The following is a 23,809-nucleotide window of genomic DNA, read 5'->3' as shown; positions in this document are numbered from 1 at the left end:
ATATAGATGATCAATCATAAGAAAAAAGACGGGCGGGTAATGTCGGGGACATAACCGGAGAGACGTAGGACTACACCAAGGGGTGTCCATTATTCGAATACCATGGAGCACAGATCCCAGAATGATCAACTTTTCATGTACAAAATTATTGAAAAAAATCAAAGGATAAAATAAAACTTCAGCACTCAGCAAACACTTGACACGCAAACACGTTTAGATTCAAATACGAAAAAATCAAAATTTGTCGTGCAAATGTCGTGCGGTGCAAATGTTGCAGGGGTTATTGTTCAGCCGGCAACGAACACATACTTGATGGCAAGCATATCGTAATAGGAATTTACCGTCTGGTATCGTGGGCTTTGCACTCCTCATGAATAACTGTGTTCTACTAGTCAAGTCCTTCATTTGATACCCATATATAATATGTAATCCGCCATTTTGTGGTGCCAGCCATTTTGGATTTGCATTTTTCATAAATAACTGTGATCTACTAGTCAATCCCTTTCATTTGATACCCATATTGATGGGGCTTTGAGAAAATATGTAATCCGCCATTTTGTAGCGATCGCCATCTTGGATTTCATGATATTGAATGAAATATGCAGTTTTATAATGACTGCAGAGATAAAGGTGTGTTCCAAATTTCAGATCAACCGGTCAATAGAAAAGGGGTCAAATTTCAATTAATGTTATACAGCGCCATAGACAAACATACAAACATACAAACATACAAATATGTCACAGCTAAACAAAAATTGTTTAAAAACTCCAGAATTCTATCAAATCGAACGCGATTAGCCACTCATTCACTCGGCGTGACGCTTCAACCGCTTTTAACACACTTCGATTGCTCTCCTGCTCCACATCCCATTGAAACTCCTGTCTTTCACTCTTGCGGTATCGCACCGCGTACATCCCCGGCAAATGCAGCAATCTCTTATGCTGAAAATCAATTTCAAGATAGCGTCTTTCCTGCTTGGCGTCCGATGATAGAATGTGGCCAAACACCACCATCGCTCACTTTATATAGCCATATAGTTAACGTTGTAGCGACCGCCTATATTTATTTATAAGATCTTTTTTGTCTCCCTCCTTCACTTTGTCCATACGGTTCGCCCGTACCCGTGGTTGCTTGTAATGAATAGCTGTTTGCTGCGGGAGCGCAGACAAAATGTGTGGGAAAGTAGGGAATTATTTCTTCCAATTTTTCATCAATTTGAACTTTATATGAGCTGAAAACCCGTAATGTGTAGCATATAAACAATTGCTGAGGATATTTCCTATCAATGTGTGTATTTGGAACCAAAATCCATTCATTAATTGAGGAGGTATTAGTGTTCAAAAACTGAACACTTTTTCATACCGAAATATTGAAATGGGCCCATATATTGAAAGGTTAGACGTAGTCCTACGTCAAAATGTTTGTTTCCTCAGAGAGCAATAGTAAAGAGAATCCATTTTCGTAGACCAAGAAGAATGTTGATACTGTCGTCATCGTCGGATGAGCATGATCATCAACAGGCTTAAATTTCTGCTGATGGAGCTATCTGCACAAAAAGCTGAATGCACTCCAGGAAGGATATAAATGAACAGCATTTTCAAAGCAATAATTGGAAGGGTGGAGTGTGTGTATATGTGAGAATACATAACTATATGTGTGAGTATCATCACTCCATACAATCGTCTTACCCACAAACGCATAAACACGAAAGTTAGGAATCGTTCATTTCGAGGATGCGCATAACATTTTGTAAGTTTGGTACAGCGTGCGATGTAGTGTTGCTCTAATTTTTGATCGATCGGCTAAAAAAAAAAGGCTGAATTGATACCTTACCTGAAATGTCACAGGAGTTTAGGGGATACACTATGCTTAAAATTCACCTACTAACATTTAAATTTACTGCAATATTAGCAAAATTACAGAAGATTTTCTTAAACACTATGAAAAACGTAATTTTGACACTTTTTTAAAATTGATGCAAAAAATTCAAATTATTTTTTTCGTCGAAGCAACAAATTAAATTTATTCATAATTTATTGAAGTTTTCAAAACTATCTCTCCGTTTGCGGTATGATAATTATTTATTGAATTATATATTATCAAAGATCAAAGGGTAACATTTCATTCGAACAAAAATATCTTTTTATGTAAAGGTCCTACGTGAACGTTATAGCAATCATATGAAAGCTGTTCAATAAGGTTAATTATATTTGTTATTTAGTTGGTTAGCAAAAAATTGTGTTAGTCTACAACAAGTTTTGGAAAACAGTAAGAAATCGATTTTTTATCACTTCCTGATATTTCTATCCACTACATCTACATACACCCAGATAAAAATGTGTTTATAACATATTCCAAGAAAGAAGGTTTCAGCTTCAAAATGATATGCATCTCAGCTTCATAGGTCGATTTTCCAAGAAGTTACAGCATTTGAAAAATCACTTTGTACTTTGCACTCTGTTTCTCTAGCTTTTTTGTCGAGTGTATATCTAAAGAAAAATACAAATAAAAATACTATATTTTATGCAAATAGATGTATTTATCATGTACCTGCAATATTAGAATGAAATGTATTTTATTCTCTGTAAAAAAAAATAAAATTCTTATATTTTGACAACTAAACATCACACCGGTCAAAATAACCGGTTTGGTAGAAATAGGTATATAACAACAGTCGGTAGTTCTAGTGTTAATGACAATTTTTGCTAGGAGCTCCCGTGGCCGAGTGGTTCTATCATGCCGGGGGTTCGGGTTCGATTTCCGTTCTGACCGGGGGATTTTTCGTCAAAAAATTTTTTTTCCGGCTCCAGAGTACATTCAAGGCGTGTTATTCGGCATAGAAATCTCAACCAAGTACTACTGATAAAGATGAGGCAAGTAATGCTACGTTGAGAAGGTAAAAGTTCCACTGAAACGTAAGTGCCATCCAAGAAGAAGAAGAAGAAGAAGAAGAAGAAGAAGAAGAAGAAGAAAACAATTTTTGCTGCGAATGGATTTTGATGGTTTGCATACCAATCAAATTGGAAACTCTCTAAGATTAGTTGAATGTTTATATGAACGAAAATTGGAAACATTTCCATTTCCCCAGTGTTTGGATTTCGATTAAAATCGAATGATACACAATGTTTCATGCAAGTAAACTCTCACGAACATATAATCAAATATGAGAGGATCATTCAGATACTTGTATGAATGCCAGTAATCACTTGTGTAATATTTAGTGATTAAACTAAGAGAGGAACGAAGACTGTTGATTGCATATCCGATCTGTATCAAACATCGCATACCATTTTCGAAGCCTGCATACAAGTGTGAACCACATATATCGTCCCATTTTACTATAGCGAAACCCACTGCACAGAAAAGTGCAATGCAATAAATGATACAAGAAAAATTACGTCATCATTTAGTCACCATTTGCGGAGAGCAGCGAATGGGAAAAGAGATAAAACGCGAGAGTTTTTGCTTCTCACTGGAGCGGTGTTGCTAGTAAAACTATGCGGTCTATATGAATATACACATTTTAAGGGATAGCGGTATTAAAAATGGAAAATATAATCTGACTACCCTTCCCTTAGCCTCTATCGAGCTAAATAATCATATAGTTACACTCTCTGAGACTTAAAAATCAGGATCTGCTACATTAGCTGAATATGAATCTTTCGCTTTGCGTTGTCCGTACGATCCTGCTGTTTCATGATGCATGGAGAGGTCGGTATGCATATGTTAGAGGCAAAGAAGAAAATAAGCTTTCTGCACCGAAAGCGTATATGATAGCTTTGCTTGCACGCTGGTGTGCAATGAAGTGCGAGCCGATGCAGAGTTGTCTCGTTCTCTTTTGTGTCGTGATTTGCAACACATAACAACAATAGAATACCGCTGGGGGAAATGTTTCCTGAAAGATCATATTTGAACGAACGAAAGCGATTTTTTCAATGAGTGGATCATTTGGCAAACACTGCATTTCCCCATACATTTATTCTGTGCGTTTATATATCACTGCGAAATAAGCATGCCCAAATCGATCACTACAGAAACTGTGAAGAGAATTTAAGCTCCACCCTTTTTCATTTCATGGGTATTATTTATTCGATTTCGATTTCGATTCGATTTGAAAAGCACAGTCTGGCAGTAGCCAGCAAGCAGGCAACAATCTTCCTTAATGCTGAAATCAACACAGCGGTTTTGCTCGATTCAAAATCCAAAAACAAAACCACTTCCGAATGTCGATGGTATTGTGAAAGGAAAAAATCACACAGAGTGGAGCATTTTTTCGATGTAAACACTGCGTCGATTTTAATGCCGTCTGGTGAAGAGTGCTTCTGTATGTTTACATTACACGCACACATTGTTATTGTTTTAATGTTTTTTTTAAATGTAAATTGAATCTGCTAGGAAATGTGAAATAATGATGATGGTGAAAAAAGTATATAACCGCCTGTGACCGAGTGTATGTCAACTTTAAAAAAATATCGCCACGATGACATTTGCGATGTGTATTCAGAGTGTAGCACGATAATTTCTACAATAAAATCTTTATCCTTCTTCTCTATGAGCAATCATTTTTTTAAAAATAAAATCCAACCATGCGCAACCATAACTTTAATAAACGCTATCCCCACAAATCATTATTTACCGCTTCTAAAAATAACATACATGCACCAGCACAATAAGTGCGCTATTATATCATGTCATGTTATGTTATTTAAACAAACCTAGTTCTCCATTGAACCGAGCATATGTAAAACTAAACCAGTTACACATTACGCTTCCCCATGAAATTGATATGCTCGGCTGGGAGCAGTACGGGTCGGACTCGGTTATATACACACTCGATCATATATTATATATTCAATTACGTACAATTTTAGACTCGGTTATACACAGTTCAAAAAAAAAATTTTTTTTTTCTATTTCAAATATCACTTTCTTCAAGCGAAAATGAAATATTTTAACGTTAAAGTAAAATTAAATGGCTATTATGAGTACAATGGAGTAAAAATCTTGACTTTGGTAAATTCTAGTTGAAGATTCACCAGGAATTGTTTAAAATTATATTGCAGCGAAATTAAAAAAGATAGAAGTTCAAGACTTCAAGAGAGCTTCAATTTGGCTGATTGAAGTTTATTTTGTATTTTTTTTTTATCCAAAATATATATTTTATTAAGGCTCATATGGCGTCAGCCTAACGGGGCCTGGAGTTCAATATTTTGACAATGTTTGCTTTCAACTATGTTAGTAATATGTAACCGATTACTCGCGGTTGACTCGAGGTTAGTATTACAAGTGTTCTCATAATTGGTATGTCGCAGTCTTCGATGCTCTGTACGTGTGCCCGACACGGGATACTTCCTATTGGGATGCAGCTGACCGTTAATCAGCAACGCCCCCCTAGTCTGCACCCCATATCTAGCGTGGTGCGTCTTTCTCGACTCGAGGAATCCAGGATAGAATGGTCACTAGCCGGCGCAATCATCAGCTCGTGTAGAGTTGTCATGAGCGATACAACCTTTGGCTCTTATTGAATCATAAGTGGACTGCACAACCTTCGGCCCGTGCATCTGTAAAGAATGTGTGTATGTATTGCCGCGACTAAGTGAAAGTTTATCGATCGGATAGGAGGGATATGAAACGGGGACACAACGAAGGAAACATCATTAAACGTTGACATCGGCGTTTCTGAGGAACAGGTATAGATGAAGCAGAAGATCAGGATCCCGGCTACCTAAGATATCCCGGACGGGGATATCCGATTGTCTACCTTGTGCTCTCAGTGCTCTAGAGAGCTGAGAGCGAGCAGCATGGAACCGGATACACGACCAGACAACATGCTCGATGTCGTGGTAGCCATCGCCACAATCACAAAGATTGTTTGCTGCGAGCCCAATGCGATAGAGATGCGCGTTTAGGTTGTAGTGATTGGACATAAGCCGAGATATCACGCGAATGAAATCACGACCTACATTCAATCCCTTGAACCATGTCCTCGTCGAGACCTTAGGGATAATCGTGTGTAACCAACGACCGAACTCATCACCACTCCACATGCGCTGCCAACTTACGAGCGTATACTGACGAGGAATGTGGAAAAATTCATTATAAGCAATTTGCCTTTCAAAAAGTGTACCTTCTAAAGCGCCCACCTTAGCTAGCGAGTCCGCTTTCTCATTCCCCGGAATCGAGCAATGAGAGGGAACCCATGCTAAGGTAATCTTGAATAATTTTTCGACCAAAACACTCAATAGTTGTCTTATTCTTGTTAGGAAATAAGATGAGCGTTTATCAACTTTCAGAGCCTCTATTGAGCTGAGACTGTCTGAAAAAATAAAATAGTGGTCGATGGGCAATGTTTCAATGATCCCTAATGCGTAATATATCGCACCCAGTTCAGCGACATACACGGAACAAGGATCTTTGAGTTTGAAAGAGGCACTGGAATTTTCATTGAAGATGCCGAAGCCAGTGGACCCGTTTATGAATGAACCGTCAGTAAAGAACATTTTATCAGATCTAACTTTCCCATATTCTGCCGAAAATATCGGCGGAATAGAATCGGAGCGTAGGTGATTTGGGATTCCATGGATTTTTTGTCGCATGGATAGATCAAAAATGACAGAGGAATTGCAAAAGTATGGGAAGCAAACTTGGTTGGAGATGCCCGGTGAAGGGTGCACTTCATGGGTAAGGTACTCATGGTATAAAGACATAAAACTTAACTGAGGAGTCAGTTGGAGTAGATTTTCGAAGTTATCAATCACCAATGCTCAATTCCGGGTAATGAGAGGGCTGACTCATTAGCAAAGGTAGGTGCGATTGAAGGCGATATTTATCAGCGTCAAATCGCCTTCAATGAATTTTACTCTTTAGTCCGTAAAAATACCATCGCTAACTGGCAACGCAAATGGAACGAAGGTGAATTGGGCCGGTGGCTCCACTCGATTATCCCTAAGGTTAGCCTCAAACCATGGTTCAAAAGTCTGGACTTGAGTCGGGACTTTATTCGCACCTTTTCCCGACTCATGTCCAATCACTGTTCGTTAGACGCGCTACTCTTTCGTTTCAATCTGGCCGGCAGCAATATCTGCGTTTGTGGCCGAGGCTACCACGACATCGAACACGTTGTTTGGTCGTGTGAGATGTATCTTGTTGCCAGATCGAATTTAGAGAACTCCCTTTGGGCTAGAGGAAGGCAGCCCAATGTGCCGGTAAGAGATGTGTTGGCTCGGTTAGACCTTGATTACATGTCCCAAATATATGTTTTCCTTAAATCTATCGATGTTCGTGTGTGATTATCCTTATATCCTTATACCCTCCATTTCTTCCTTTGTGAGTAATTGGTCCGCTTGCTATAAACAGGAGAATGAAATGTAAATTCACAATAGATGTACGAATAGATTTAATAATTGAGTGTGTGTGATTATCAACATTGTAATAATTTCCTTATACCCCATCCTTTTCCTGAGAAAAATATGTCACCCTTCTAATCTCGAGTTCACCGCGAGTAATCGGTTTCCCACATTACTAACCATAGATTTAAGAAAATTGTTCATATATATAGTGTTAAAAATATATTTAAGATTTCGGCTCCTTTAAACTTATGCAACTGAGCCTGTAAAAATAAACGAATTTATAAAAAAAAAAAAAATCACCAATGGATTCATGATCTTGCAACGGATGAGAAATCTGTAGCATAATTCTGTGAACCGAAGAGTAAGCGGAGGTACTCCTGCCAAAACTTCGAGACTCATCGTATGTGTCGAATGCAAACACCCCATGGCTATACGCAAGCAACGATATTGTATTCTCTCCAGCTTGAGAATATGAATCCTGGCAGCTGATCGGAAGCAAATACTGCCATATTCTAACACTGATAATATCGTTGTTTTGTACAACTGAATGAGGTCTCCTGGATGGGCACCCCACCATGTTCCGGTAATTGTTTGGAGAAAATTGATGCTTTGCTGGCATTTCTGTTTCAAATACGCAATGTGTCTCCCCCAGGTACACTTAGAATCAAAATATACACCCAGGTATTTGAAAAACATAGAGTGTTGGATCGTTTTGCCGGATAGGTGAAGCTGGAATTGGGCGGGTTCGTGCTTCCTAGAAAAAACGACCATTTCAGTTTTCTCCGTAGAGAATTCGATACCCAGCTTGAGGGCCCACGTGAACAGATTGTTCAGGGTATCTTGCAACGACTTTTGCAGAACGACGGGATTAGTACCCGTGATGGAAATAACTCCATCGTCTGCAAGTTGTCTCAGCGTGCAGTCTCTAGTTAGACAATCATCCATATCATTGACGTAAAAACTATACAAGAGGGGGCTTAGGCAGGAGCCTTGTGGTAGGCCCATAAAACAGTATCAAGAAGATTTAAAGCTGCCATGATTGTAAAACATGTGCTTTTCTGAGAGTAAATTGTACAGCAAATTATTCAGAATTGGTGAAAGTCCACGATTATGAAGTTTCTCTGAGAGAATTTCCATGGAGACTGAATCAAATGCCCCTTTGATATCGAGAAAAACGGAAGCCATTTGTTCTTTGCGAGCAAATGCGATTTGGATTTCAGAAGATAGCAGCGCGAGACAATCATTTGTCCCTTTGCCTCGGCGGAAGCCAAACTGCGTATTTGACAGCAAATTGTTCGTTTCGACCCACTTGTCTAAACGAAGTAGAATCATTTTCTCTAACAATTTGCGAATACAGGATAACATTGCAATCGGCCTATACGAGTTGTGATCGCAAGCCGGCTTGTTGGGTTTTCGTATGGCTATCACTCTCACTTGTCTCCAGTCATGCGGGACAATATTCAGCTCCAGAAACTTGTTGAACAAGTTCAGCAAACGCTGTTTTGCCAAGTCGGGAAGATTCTTCAACAAGTTGAATTTAATCTCGTCCGACCCCGGAGCTGAATTGTTACATGAGAGAAGGGCAATTGAGAATTCCACCATCGAAAAATTCTCATAATCGCTTTGAAGTGGAATGTCGCGTACGACGTTTTGTGCAGGAACGGTGTCGGGGCAAACCTTCCTTGCAAAATTAAAAATCCAACGGTCAGAGTATTCCTCACTTTCGTTTGTATGGTTCCAGCCACGCATTTTCCTAGCCGTATTCCAAAGAGTGCTCATAGCGGTCTCCCTTGACAAACCATTGACGAACTTCCGCCAATATCCACGCTTTTTTGCTTTAATCAAACCTTTTGGTTTGGCTTCCAGAGCTTGGTACTTCAGAAACCATTCCACTAATCCAGTTGTCCTGAATTTTTTGAAAGCGGATGATTTTTCAAGGTAGACCTTTGAACATTCCTTGTCCCACCAAAGTGATGGAGGACGACGTCGGAAAGTGGTAGCCGGTACACGTTTCTTTTGAGCTTGAAGTGCGCTTTCGTAAATCAAACTCGATATAAAGTTATACTCTTCGAGTGGAGGAAGTTCATGCATTGAAACAATTGCTTCAGATATTATTTCCGCAAATGTTCTCCAGTCAATATTCTTCGTGAGGTCATACGAAATATTGACTGACTCACGAAAGCTTGATTCATTAGCGATCGATAAAATTATTGGTAGGTGATCACTACCGTGGGGATCTTGGATTACCTTCCACATGCAATCCAGGGATAACGAAGAAGAGCATAGAGATATGTCTAGCATGCTTGCCCGTGCAGGAGGGTTGGCTATTCTGGTTGCTTCCCCAGTATTCAAAACTGTCAATTTGAAGTTGTCGCACAGATCATAAGTCAAAGTGGCACGGTTGTCATCGTAGAGTGATCCCCATGCTGTTCCATGGGAGTTAAAATCACCTAAGATTACCCGCGGCTCCGGCATTGCCTCGATAGTATCAAAGAACTGATGGCGGCCTACCGTAGTTCTGGGAGGGATATATATCGAAGCAATGCAGAGGTCTTTGCCATTGATTTGTGTCTGGCAAGCAATAACTTCAATGCCTGTCATCGGTGGGAGAGTGACTCTATAGAAGGAGTGACATTTTTAATCCCCAATAGTACGCCACCAAACGAGTCATTTCGATCGAGGCGAATAATGTTGAAACCGTGGAAATTCAGCTCATCGGCTGAAGAAAGCCATGTTTCACAGAGAGAAAATACATCACAGTTAGAGCTGTGAACTAAAAATTTAAATTGATCTAGTTTAGGGATGATGCTTCTGCAATTCCACTGTATTACAGTGGTCAAATCCTTGACCTCTTGCACTGAATCAGGCATCGAGGGAAATGAACGCTGCCAAAAAACCACATTTTTCTTTCAAAAATGTTCTCACAATCGGAAGCAAACATAATACTATGCTTTTAAGAGGGTCGTTTATATTTAAAGCATTTAAAATGTTGTCCACCAGGTCAGAAAGCGCAAGCAAGCCAGTATTTTTTTTATTGTACGTTTATGGTCATATTTCCATGAAATTTTCCTGACCTACCTAATCAAAAAAAAAGCTACATTCTTCAAAATGTATGTAGAACAAAAAAAAATACTCATTCGCAAATTCAGAGTTGAAGTTGCGTAAAAAATAACGTGCTTTGCATTTTATCTTTTATTAATATTATTGTCATTCTTGAGATGATATTTAACCCCATTCCTCCTCGAGTTCTAGCTGTTTAGGCTGTGCGTCGAAACGTGATCCCTCGGTGTCCCGATTACGGATATCTCGGGCGCCGAATTGATTTGCACCACCGAATGAACCTCCGTCACTTGACAAGCCTTGCAAGAAGTCGGAAACATTCTGTTCTGCCTGTGTCAAAATCTTCACCAAATCTGCTCCGATAGCCGCATCATTCTCAGGATCGTAGAAGCTGGTTGCTCGCCCTTTATTTCCAACACGCTCAGTCCGTCCAATACGGTGAACATAATCGTCGATACTCTTGGGCAGGTCATAATTAATGACATGTGAGACGTTTTTGATGTCTGAACCGCGAGCAGCAACCGAAGTGGCGATCAATATATACATTTGTCCACTCTTGAAATCCCGCAGAGCTTCCTCTCGCTCGTGTTGTAGCCGATCACCGTGTATTGATGTGGTAGGAAGTTTTGTTTCAGTCAGCAGAGATGCCAGATAATCAGCATTACGTTTAGTTTCAACGAAGACTAACGTGCCTTTTGGGTCACCGGATTCGAGAATTTCTTCGAGCTTTTTACGTTTTTGGAACTTTGCAACCTGATAGACAGATTGCTCCACATCGGTACTGGCCCCGCCAACAATTCCAACGGCAACGAAAATGTAATTGCTCAAAAACTGGCCAGCATGTTCTTAAATTTCCGGCGGAAATGTTACAGAAAACATCAAAGTCTGACGAGAGTTTTTCGGCTGCATTGTTTCATGGTTCATCACTTTCTCCACCGATGGCATAAATCCCATGTCCAACATGCGATCTGCCTCGTCGAGTACGACGAATTTGACTCTATCAAAACTGATCGCTTGTTTATCGACGAAATCCAGCAAACGACCTGGTGTCGCAACTAGGATGTGGCAGCCGTTGTTCAAATTGTCCATCTGATGACGAGTCGCAGTACCCCCATAAGCAACGCACACCTTGAGAATCGTTCCCAAAGCAAATTTTCGTGCTTCTTGGAAAATTTGTAACGCCAATTCACGGGTTGGGACGATGATTACCACAAACGGATTTCCCGGTTTCATGTCATCGTTGTTATTCAGAAGCGTGTTAATTATTGGGAGTAGAAAAGCAGCCGTTTTACCAGAACCAGTCTGAGCACAGGCCATCAAATCGCGTTGGTCCATGATAATCGGAATGGCGTATTTTTGAATTGGTGTTGGCTTAGTATAATTTGATCTGCGAACATTATTCAAAAGATATTCACGTAGCCCGGATTTGTCAAACGAGATGATTGGATCAGGTGGGTTCTCCCCAGTTACGTTCACTCTGATATCGTCAAACTTGTCAAAATTTATTCCTGAGCTAATCCCCGATCCGAATATTTCATTCTCATCCTCAGTGGGTGCCAGTGGAATGTACAACTCCCTGGCTTTTTCAGTCTTTACATTTTCATCGCCTCCGTTCTCATAATTATTGCCATCTTCTGTATCACGAAAACGATTTCCTCTATCACCTCCTCTGCGGTTAAATCCGCCATCTTCACCGTTATCATCTCCGCCGTAATCGCAACCTCCACCGCGACCACCGCGTCCTCCTCGTCCACCGCGACCACGGCCCCTGAAGCTTCCTCGGTCGCCTCCATAGCCTTCGTTTCCGTTTTCATCGCCGTTGCCATTTGAGTCACCATTTTCATAATTCCGTCTGTTACCGTTTTCGTAGTTCCGCCTATCATTGTTTTCGTAATTTCGGCCACCGCCGCCACCATCACCATCTCGACCACCCCGTCCGCCACGACCTCCACGTCCTCCACGCCCTCCGCGCCCTCTAAAACCACCTCGCCTATTTTCCGAATAACCACTATCTTGCTGATTATCATCCCCTTCACCATAATTTGTGTGGCCGAAGGACTTTCCGGCTTCCTCATTTTCTTCCCATTCGCTCATGTTGTTGCTAACGTACTGAGAAGAAGTAATCAGTTATGTCCGAGAGAACGGAGTTTATTGTATCACAAAGCACTATTGCAACGCTAAAACAATTCGACTTTTTATAAAATCACCTTAACAGTAAAATTAAGAAAAGATTCACCAAAAACCGTAAAAAATCACCTGAATCCAACAAGAGTTTTCACTCCATCAGTTTTATCCATCAGTATTTTTGATAAAATTAAAAATAACCCTAAGGAACCACTAACTTTTAAGTTTTTTTACTTCTAAAATGTTACTTATATCCACTAACTCGAAGGTTTCAAATTTTCTCATCTTTCAAATGGAAGCAACAGCATTGTCCTACGTAGCGTAATTTTTGAATTAGAGTCTGTTTAAGGCAAACAGAGCCCCAAACAGAGAAACAGTTCGATAACTCTGTCAATGTTGAAATTCGAATATATGCGTAGAGGGATTTTTTCATCAAAAATGATCCTCTATCACCTCCTAAAAGAATTCGAATTTTTTTCTGTGAGAAAGGTATTTTATTAATCAAAAATAAAATTCTTTCATATTAAAAAACCAAAAAAATGTGTATAAAAACAAAAACAAACTCTTTGCTCTGGTCGTTGAAAACTTTGGAAATTCAAAAATAATTATGTTTAACGCAGCTAGAAGCTAGTTATTTATCTTCCATGAAAAATTGCTATAGGCAGACTGTTGGCATTGAATTATGTCTTTCAGGAACATATTGGGGAGTACATTATTTTCTTCAATTTCTTCCTTCCTTCCTTCCTTCGTTCCTTCCTTCCTTCCTTCCATCCATCATGCCTTTCTTTCGTTTTCATCCCTTTCTTTCGTTTTCATGCCTTTCTTTCGTTTTCATGCCTTTCTTTCGTTTTCATGCCTTTCTTTCGTTTTCATGCCTTTCTTTCGTTTTCATGCCTTTGTTTCGTTTTCATGCCTTTCTTTCGTTTTCATGCCTTTCTTTCGTTTTCATGCCTTTCTTTCGTTTTCATGCCTTTCTTTCGTTTTCATGCCTTTCTTTCGTTTTCATGCCTTTCTTTCTTTTTCATGCCTTTCTTTCGTTTTCATGCCTTTCTTTCGTTTTCATGCCTTTCTTTCGTTTACATGCCTTTCTTTTGTTTTCATGCGTTTGTGGGCATGCCGATTGTATGGAGTGATGATACTGACACATATGCTTATGCATTTCCACATATACACACACTCCACGTCGACAATGATTCGAGGGTACACATAGAATTGTGCAGTTTTGGAACACTTTGCGATGAAGTGTTAATCTGATTAACTGATTAACTGATTAACTGAACGTATCAATATGAACCGTTCACAGGAGTTTAGGGGATAAACTAGGCTAATATTTCACATGCTAACATTAAAACTTAATACAATATTTGCAAATTACAGAAGACTTTCCAAAACATTATAAAAAATGTGATTTAGTATCCGTCAATGAAACAATTGAAGTTTTTGAAACTACGTTGCGGTGTTATCATTATTTATTGAATTATTCATCATCACAAAACGAATCAGAAATATTTCATTCAAACAGAAAAATCCCTCTATGGAAAGGTCCTAGATGAAAATGAATGTTGTCTATTAAGGTTAATGAGATTTGCTATTGAGTTGGTTAGCAAAAACTTGTGTTAGTCTACAAAAAGTTTGAAAACATTATGCACATCCCATCTTCAAGCGTTGATTTTTCACGATGTTACATCGTTTAATAAATCACCTTAATACATTAAGGACCGCACGTTTTGGGGCAAACTTAAACGCTCCATTTGTTCGGATTCCACGAATGAGATCCTTTCCTTCGTTGTGGATGAGACGAAGCCGAGCCATCGGTAGGCCTTGTAAGATTCTTGGCAAACCAAGGATTTAACCTTCATGTGTAGAAAACACGGGTTATTTCGTGATCCATCCGTAACAAACGGAACGCGAAACACGAGAAAACTCGTTAGCGCTCCGCAATGTGTTAGAAACTTTGGCTTCGCACTCTGTTCCTTAAATTTTATGGGGTGCATCTTTTCATCTTTCAGCATTCAAAGCACTATTGACTGCTCGCTAGTTGAAGCAGGACATGAATAGAAAAAAAATTAGAAGCCTACAAACTACAAACTTCATCCCCTTCAAAACGCCAATTAAAAAATCTATTAAAATCAAAAATTATCAAAATCCGTCCGTAGTAGAAAAAGTTATCAGTGTTAAAACATAAAGACACAAAAGCATCTGACATAGTCCCCTAAAAATCGTAGGCCTACGTCAAAAAGTCTCAACTGGAAAGGTTTATATGATATTGAAAAATATGAATGTATCAAATTTCTATTTTCAATAATAGAATATTAAATCGAACTATCTCAACTTTCAAAATAATGCCATCTGCCAACAATAAAAAATTATATGACACTAGCTGACCCGGCGAACTTCGGCGCGCCTGTAATTGATATTTTGATTTAAACAATTTCGAACACTTACGTTCCCCCAGTTTCTGTACGCGATCTATATTCGCGGTATATAATTTCTTTTCCTGACGCAGATTAAGACGCATCAAACCTGACAATGACTTTCAAATCAGTTGCTCCGTTCTCGAGTTACATCGTAAGGAACGGACACCAAATCATTTTAAGGTTTTGGATAAGGGTTTGAGCCAATCATTGTTAACAAAGATCATTCGTTTTGCTACAAAGCATCGATGATAATCAGCTACTGTTCTGTTTCTAGAATTACTGTGTCTGGTTTTTAAGCGCAAAATCCAATTTGAACACTATTTATGTAATCATGAGCGATTTTTTTATACATTCCAAAGGATTCTCCAGTATGATGGTATGCAACACAACATTTTTGCATGTTTTGTGTACTGAATAAATATACCTCTCTCTTTAGATGTCCACTTAAATTACAGCAGAATTGGAGAGCTTTTTCGGAATCTCGAAAAATACTAGGAGACAAAAACAAAAAGCTAGTGCACCTCTGAGATAACAGAATCCGGACAGTATCCTGTTAACGATTTCATAAAGCCTACAATGTTCTTTCATCGTTCCAAATGATGAATTCAAAATAAACATGTTGGATCACTTTCTTCCAGTCCCTCAGCCTAAAAAGAGAAACAAATAGTTCTAATTGACCGTTCGCAATGACAACACTGCCACTAGAGAAAAACCACAATTATTCTGGAACAAAATTGGGATAATTATTACTTCTCAACTTTCTTCTGATACAAGTATCCTTGAAAACAACATCAGCATAAGCTGCCTAAAGCTGGCAGCATTTCCTCCCATTCAAACCCCGAATGAAGCTTTTTTGTTTTCCAATCCACCCTTACCCAATAAACGAAACCTATCCGTATAATACCTTTGCAGCTCAGAGTCAGCGAGAGACAGTGTGAGATAAAGGCCAGAGGTCCTTCAGCTGTCCCCGACGCGTCATCTCGAGCTGGTGGATGCTTCCTTGACTTGCATGTCACATGGCAGTGATGGCAGATTTCCCCCGAATCTGGAACTCGTTCCAGTGTGACAAACAGTCCAAACAGTTGCCGTAAAACTGACAACACTGTTGAACCACCAGATGAGCGAACCCGACGATGGATGAAGAAATGATGTTGATAGCTAGTATTTAACATCATTTTCCCTCCGTCGACAGTCTTCGGCTGTGTCCCTTTCTATCCCCTCCCTCCCATCAAACGCCATCCCATCTGTCACCGGATAGCTTCCGTTTATCAGTGAAATGGCTTGTTGTCGCATGGTTGATGGTTCCCTTCCTCCGCCCGCCCTTTGCGTCTCTACTCACTCTGTGTCAGAATAGATTTAAACGAGGGCCCGACTTGTCCCTGTTCCCTGGAAAGTCCCCGTCCCCCATGCGCCACTGTCACACACCCCAAGTCGACAGTCTCAGATGAAATATGCTTTCTTCAGCAGGTTTTATGTCTTTTCTATGAAAATGCTGCCAGTCTCTTTACAATCCTCATAATTTGCGATTTTATTTCGTTAATTTTATAACGATGATAATGTTTATTTATCCATGTTTATGCGACCTTCCGGAAAGCTGACGTGAATGGGATTTTCGGCTGGAGAAGACGTCCCACTCGTCCCGTTATGTTGTGAATGGGTTCCATTCGCTTTTGGACGAATTTTTGAGCAGTGGATCACAATCGTAAGATGTCTGTTGGAAACTACCCGAATGCGTTTGAATAATGGAATGAAATAGTGAAATTTATATTGCCAGTTAGTGGGGTTTATTATGATGATGATGTCCGCTGTTTCGTGGCTTCGTTCCGGAAGAGAACTCACCATTAAGAAAATTGCACGCTAATTATCAACGACGACGACGGAAGAAAAACAAAAAGCGAAACAAACGACCATTCGAATCTTTCCACTGGCTTCGTGGTCAGAAAAAAGAACGTCGTTATTACCTTCAAATTTCCCCATGAATATTCGATTGAAATTAGCTCAATTTCCATTCCCGCATTGCTATGCGCGTCTCGTTCGAAGCATACACATACCGGTCATACCGGCGAAAGAAAATGGTGATAGTGTCGGAAAAACATGATTGGTCTTCCCCCTCTAGAGGACACACACCGACCGATGCCAACGGCGACACCCAATCAAATTAATTATTGAATGGCAGCTTAGTTATTGCATTAATTGATTTCGACACCCGGAGGCCGATGGAGAAGGGAACCGAACTCTTGAGTCGATCGGACTCAACAGGGCAGCTCCTCTCACACTCCAGGTCGCAGTCAATTCATTAGGCCACACAAATTAGTCGCTCGCCCCCGACAAGCGTAGTTCCGGGTTCCAAGCTCCGAGTTCACCGTGGAGAAGTCGTGAAAATGGTGCAAAAAAATTCACCATCCCATCCCAGGACCAGTGAGTAAATCAAAACCGACGTTGGTCCAGGAATGGAAGAGTGGTGCTACTGGAAAGTGGGAGGTTTGGTGTTCGAATTCATAGGCTTCCACTTTAGTTCTGTTCGAGTGCTGTCTTGCAATTTGCACCCGTACGTGAGTGGATGTTCGTTTTTATTTATTCGAAAGAAGGGTGATTTAAAGTGCGAACTAAAAGCGTTGCAACACTTTTGGATGATTGCAAAGTAAGAACATCAACCATGTACCAGTTTTATTGGGGAAGTAGCATTGTGAAAAATACCAAACATCGATTGGAACTGGTTTCATTATAAAGAAAATATTTTTCGAAAAGTTGTAACTGTATAGTTAAAAATAATGTTTGTATTCAATGTCAATCTTTAATTTTAAGAAATTACTTCGAAGCCTCTTAATTGTATAGAAAAAAAACAGAATAAATGAATAAGGCTTCTTAGAAACATTTAATTTTTTTTTCATGGAAAACTAACTCCAAATTACAAATAACAAGAAAATTATGCCACAATCCATAATGTGATTCTAAAAAAGATAAATGATATTGTTTGTATGAATACTTGTAGCTGGAAGTTATAGATTCGGTTTTCAAAAGGAGAAATTTAGGTTTTCGTACATTCTTAAACATGATACTACAGTGATTTTTTAAAGATACGACCACGTTACATTTTCATGGTTCCATGTCGTATAAACGAATGATCACAATCGACAAATGTCCATAACAGATGTTTTTAGATGCGTGACATTCTTTTTTTTTTTGTAATAATTTAACACGTTCACCCCGGCGCTTGTCATCAATAGCTCGCACAAGCCTGGTTTATCAGGTAACGCTCACTACCGGGGAAACTCTTTATTAACTTTTCATTAACTCTACTAGCGGCCCGATTCTATGTTTTAATAAGTTTACCGCAAAGTCATTGAAATAGCTTTGCTGTTGCACTCGAACAGACTCTCGCAAATTTTTTTCCTTTCTTTTTTTAAATGTTTCTTTTTGAGTCCAAATGTCTCTATGTCTCAAATTTCTACTCTTTCTCTGCGATCAATTTTTGCTCTTTCAAATTTGATTCTACTCTCTGCTCTTTATTTTAACATCTCTACTCTTCACTCTTTGCTTTCGACTCTCTACTCTCCACTCTCTCTACTCTCTACTCTCTCTACTCTCTACTCTCTATTCTCTCTACTCTCTCTACTCTCTCCTCTCTCTACTCTCAACTCTCTCTACTCTCTATTCTCTCTACTCTCTACTCCCTCTACTATCTACTCTCTCTACTCTCTACTCCGTACTCTTTCTCTACTCTCTCTACTCTCTACTCTATACTCTCTCTACTCTCTCAACTCTCTACTCCCTCTACTATCTACTCTCTCTACTCTCCACTCTCCACTCTGCACTCCACTCTCTACTCTCCCTACTCTCTTTACTCTCTCTACTCTCTACTCTCTCCTTTCTCTACTCTCTACCCTCTACTCTCTCTACTCTCTACTTTCTCTACTCACTCTACTCTCTCTACTCTCTCTACTCTCTCTACTCTCTCTACTCTCTCTACTCTCTCTACTCTCTCTACTCTCTCTACTCTCTCTACTCTCTCTACTCTCTCTACTCTCTCTACTATCTCTACTCTCTCTACTCTCTCTACTCTCTCTACTCTCTCTACTCTCTCCTTTCTCTACTCTCTACCCTCTACTCTCTCTACTCTCTACTCACTCTACTCTCTCTACTCTCTCTACTCTCTCTACTCTCTCTACTCTCTCTACTCTCTCTACTCTCTCTACTCTCTCTACTCTCTCTACTCTCTCTACTCTCTCTACTCTCTCTACTCTCTCTACTCTCTCTACTCTCTCTACTCTCTCTACTCTCTCTACTCTCTCTACTCTCTCTACTCTCTCTACTCTCTACTCTCTACTCTCTACTCTCTACTCTCTACTATCTACTCTCTACTCTCTCTACTCTCTACTCTCTCTACTCTCTACTCTCTCTACTCTCTACTCTCTCTACTCTCTACTCTCTCTACTCTCTACTCTCTCTACTCTCTACTCTCTCTACTATCTCTCTCTCTCTACTCGCTACTCTCTCTACTCTCTAATCTCTCTACTCGCTACTCTCTCTACTCGCTACTCTCTCTACACGCTACTCTCTCTACTCGCTACTCTCTCTACTCGCTACTCTCTCTACTCGCTACTCTCTCTATTTTCCATACTCTCTCTACTTTCCCTACTCTCTCTACTTTCCATACTCTCTCTACTTTCCATACTCTCTCTACTTTCCATACTCTCTCTACCCTCTCTTCTCTCTACTCTCTACTCTCTCTACTCTCTACTTTCTCTACTATCTACTCTCTATTCTCTCTACTCTCTCTACACTCTCTACTCTCTCTTATCTCTCTAATTAACTTTATTAACAATTTGAACGTTTGCGTTTTAAAACATGTTCTAGCCTCTGTGTGTGTATGTGCTTATGTTTGTGCATGTGATTTTTACTAACGCTATTTTGCTCTAGCACGATCTTCGTCTCTAACACTCTCTTTGTATAACTCCAGTCCATTTCCAATATTTGCTGGTCGTTTAATGACAATATCAGCAAACCGGAAGTCAAAACAAGATTATATTCGACTTCCGCTCGTCTGTTATTTTAGCCCATTGCCTATAGAATTTGATGGGCATGTCATTTCCGGTCAATTGAGAATAGATTCGCTGTAAAAATAGATGATCCGATCAGGACCACCATTTTTAGAAATGTAGGAAAATGTACTCTGGCAACTGTTCTTCCTCTTTTCTACATTAATGAACCATACCGACCAGGAGAAAACATAGTTAAAAGTTATACTATACATTTCAATGCTGAAATCACCCAAAAAATGTTTGGGTATTTTTTATAAATGATCGTTTGAGGGGTTGGATCAGGACCACCTTCCTCTATGATAAAACTTGGTCAGTACTACCTGAATAAAGGGTGTGTCACATCACATTGCATCACGGAAAAAACGCTGTAGAAATTCGCCCAGTAGACCGATCCTTTTGAAAATTTTAGACAGTAAAATAAAAACTATTAAACAACTTTTGGCATTTTCTTTTTATTCATACTTCGAGCCCAAGCCCGTATGCTCGCACCTTCCTCTTTACCCCGTCCATAAGGTTCTGTACAACGTCAGGTTGTAGTTTTATTTTTGAACAGAAATCCATTTTCTCTTGAAGTCCGCCTCTGATTTGACAACTTTTGGGTTCTTCCGGAGGGCCTGCTTCATAATCGCACAATATTTCTCTATTGGGCGAAGCTCCGGCGCGTTGGGCGGGTTCATTTCCTTTGGCACGAAGGTGACCCCGTTGGCTTCGTACCACTCCAACACGTCCTTTGAATAGTGGCACGAAGCGAGATCCGGCCAGAAGATGGTCGGGCCCTCGTGCTGCTTCAATAGTGGTAGTAAGCGCTTCTGTAGGCTTCCTTAAGGTAAACCTGCCCGTTTACCGTGCCGGTCATCACGAAGGGGGCGCTCCGCTTTCCGCAAGAGCAGATCGCTTGCCACACCATGTACTTTTTGGCAAACTTGGATAGCTTCTGCTTGCGAATCTCCTCCGGAAGACTGGATTTGTCCTCTGCGGAGAAGAACAACAGGCCCGGCAGCTGACGAAAGTCCGCTTTGACGTAGGTTTCGTCGTCCATTACCAGGCAATGCGGCTTCGTCAGCATTTCGGTGTACAGCTTCCGGGCTCGCGTCTTCCCAACCATGTTTTGCCTTTCGTCGCGGTTAGGAGCCTTCTGAACCTTGTATGTACGCAGGCCCTCCCGCTGCTTGGTCCGCTGGACGAATGAACTTGACAAATTCAGCTTATTGGCGACATCCCGGACCGAACTTCTCGGATCACGTCTAAACTGCTTAACTACGCGCTTGTGATCTTTTTCACTGACGGAGCATCCATTTTTGCCGTTCTTCACCTTCAGGTCGATGGTTAGGTTCTCGAAATATCGTTTTAGTACTCTGCTGACCGTGGATTGGACGATTCCCAGCATCTTACCGATGTCCCGATGTTACAACTCCGGATTCTCGAAATGAGTGCGCAGGATTAATTCACGACGCTCTTTTTCGTTCGACGACATTTTTCCAAATTTACGAAAAATTGACAGTGAAGCATGGCCAACGTGATCTATACACTCTTATCTGATTATAAGCGAAAGCTGAAGATATAATTCCTAAAAATTAAATTTCTACAGCGTTTTTTCCGTGATGCGATTTGATGTGACACACCCTTTACAAGGAAGTGTGGCTAAAATTTATGCACCGTACCAAGACCCAAGATTGGAAAAGGTGAAACTATTCTCAACGATCAATGACAGTCTAACCGTCCAACACTGTATGAAACCTCCAAGGGTTATTCCCACAGACGAGAAAATATTTAAGTTATCCAAAGCGCCTCAAAGCGCTCAAAGTTTTGATTTTTTGATCCTCGAAAATCTTCCAAGGGGGGAGTAAAGGAAATTTGGAAAATCGATTTTTTTTCGGTGCCAAATGACTTAAAAATGCATGAAACGTCGAGATCTGGTGCTATCCCGAAAAAAATTTTTTGGCCGAAAATCGACCTTCTGGGACTTGAAGGTAATGAAGGTATGAAAAAAAATTATCGAATTTAAAGAACCGAACATGTACATTTTGTTTATTGACCCAAAAAAAAATATCTGTGAGAAATTTCAGCTCAATCGGACATGATTTAGGGGTGTCTCAAAGTCCTAAGTCCCAAAAAGTCGATTTTCGGCCAAAAAATTTTTTTTCGAGATAACACCAGATTTCGACGTTTTATGCATTTTTAAGTCATTTGGCAACAAAAAAAAATTCGATTTTCTAAATTTCCTTTACTCACCCCTTGAGAGATTTTCGAGGAGCAAAAAATCAAAACATTGAGAGCTTTGAACCACCCCTAAATCATGTCTGATTGAGCTGAAATTTCGCGCAAGTCATTTTTTTGGGCCAATAAACAAAATGTACATGGTCGGTTGTATAAATTTGATAATTATTTTTTGTCCATACCTTCATTGCCTCTCAGTCCCAAAAGGTCGATTTTCGGCCAAACATTTTTTTGAGATAGCACCAGATCTCGACATTTCATGCATTCTTAAGTCATCTGGCATCGAAAGAAAATTTCGATTCTCCAAATTTCCTTTACTCCCCCCTTGGAAGATTTTCGAGGATCAAAAAATCAAAACTTTGAGTGCTTTGAGGCACCCCTTAAATCATGTCCGATTGAGCTGAAAGCCAACGTTCTGTGTAATTTCATCGAATTCGATCTTGGATTTAAAATTGCGACCAAAATTGCACGACAATTTCATTCACAACATGACACACTATCGAGCCTTTTGAGTGATGTCAATCGCTCGCTGGCAAGAACAAGACTGTTTAGCAAAAATTACAAATATGCTGCATTTACGCTCTCATCGCGTGTGAGCCATTAATCATCGGCCGGAGCATAAATTGCAAAGACGTGCGACTAATTGTCAGTTGTATTCGTAGCTGTTCCATGTTGACAGAACGTGTAAGTAAGCACAAAAATGGGCAGAACAAATGTATAGTAAAATTTGAATGATTCTAATTTTCATCAATTTGATATTGAAAAAAAAATCGAGGGGTTGTATCCGAGACACGACCGCTTAGGACGTAGGACTACGCTTTTTTTTTAATTTGTTGGTTTATCATTTCGGGTATTATTTGCGAATACGTCGAAATTCCATAAATAACTCTTTAGTAAAAATTTCCGGGGACCCTGAAAAGTTTTAATGGCTGGCGTAGTTTTATAGAATCATTCCGAGAAGCAACGATTCTTTCTTACCTTTGCGAGAACAATACACTAATTGGTCATATGTCACAATTTGTTTCTTTACGCATTGCACTGAGTATTTAACGAGAGACATCTTCCGTGCATCGCCATTCAACAAGCATCAAACACGCGTCTAACAGATGCACACAGTTGCAGCGATAAAAATGAAACATCGAAACACACTTCATGTGAAATATTTGCTAGCGTTCACAGCTCGAGGGAAACAGAAAAAACACAAAACGAGCAGAATTAGCGACCTTTGTTGTTTCCGGCACAGAAAGATTCTGAGAATTTTCCTCAGAGGAGATGCAATACGCCAGCGACAGTTTACTCACTAAGCAAGGGTAGAGTTAACTTCCCAAATATTCTCCTTTCGCTTTCCCCCTTCGTTGTTTCTATTCTAGCGGCAGCATAAGTTGCCCGTTATGGACAGATCTGTTCGGAAAAGCACACAAATGGACAGAACAAATGTATGAGGGAATAGGAATGCTTCAAATTTTCATCAATTTTAACCATACTCAGACTATGACATTGTGATGTGTAGCATATCAAACAAATCTTAGAAAATTTCTGATTCGATTGGTATGCAAATCGTTAAAATCCGCTCGCAACAAAAATAGTTATTAACGTTAA

The 23,809-nt window shown here is 39.9% G+C and overlaps 2 protein-coding genes across 7 annotated transcripts in view; both read right to left on the bottom strand.

Annotated features, from left to right (window-relative positions):
* LOC129764388 (calmodulin-binding transcription activator 1) overlaps positions 1–23,809 on the bottom strand; it is a 675,564-nt gene that overhangs the window by 395,816 nt on the left and 255,939 nt on the right. The gene's annotated exons all lie outside the window — the stretch shown is intronic.
* LOC129771669 (ATP-dependent RNA helicase vasa-like) lies at positions 10,576–12,683 on the bottom strand. The gene is given in 1 exon segment (XM_055775563.1): positions 10,576–12,683. A coding segment is annotated over 1 exon segment (1,929 nt). The 5' UTR covers positions 12,505–12,683.

This window comes from Toxorhynchites rutilus, chromosome 2 (genome assembly GCF_029784135.1).
Source record: "Toxorhynchites rutilus septentrionalis strain SRP chromosome 2, ASM2978413v1, whole genome shotgun sequence".
NCBI classification, from domain to species: Eukaryota; Metazoa; Arthropoda; class Insecta; order Diptera; family Culicidae; genus Toxorhynchites; species Toxorhynchites rutilus.
Note: the sequence above shows the minus strand (reverse complement) of the source record. Positions and strands in the feature narration are given on the sequence as shown.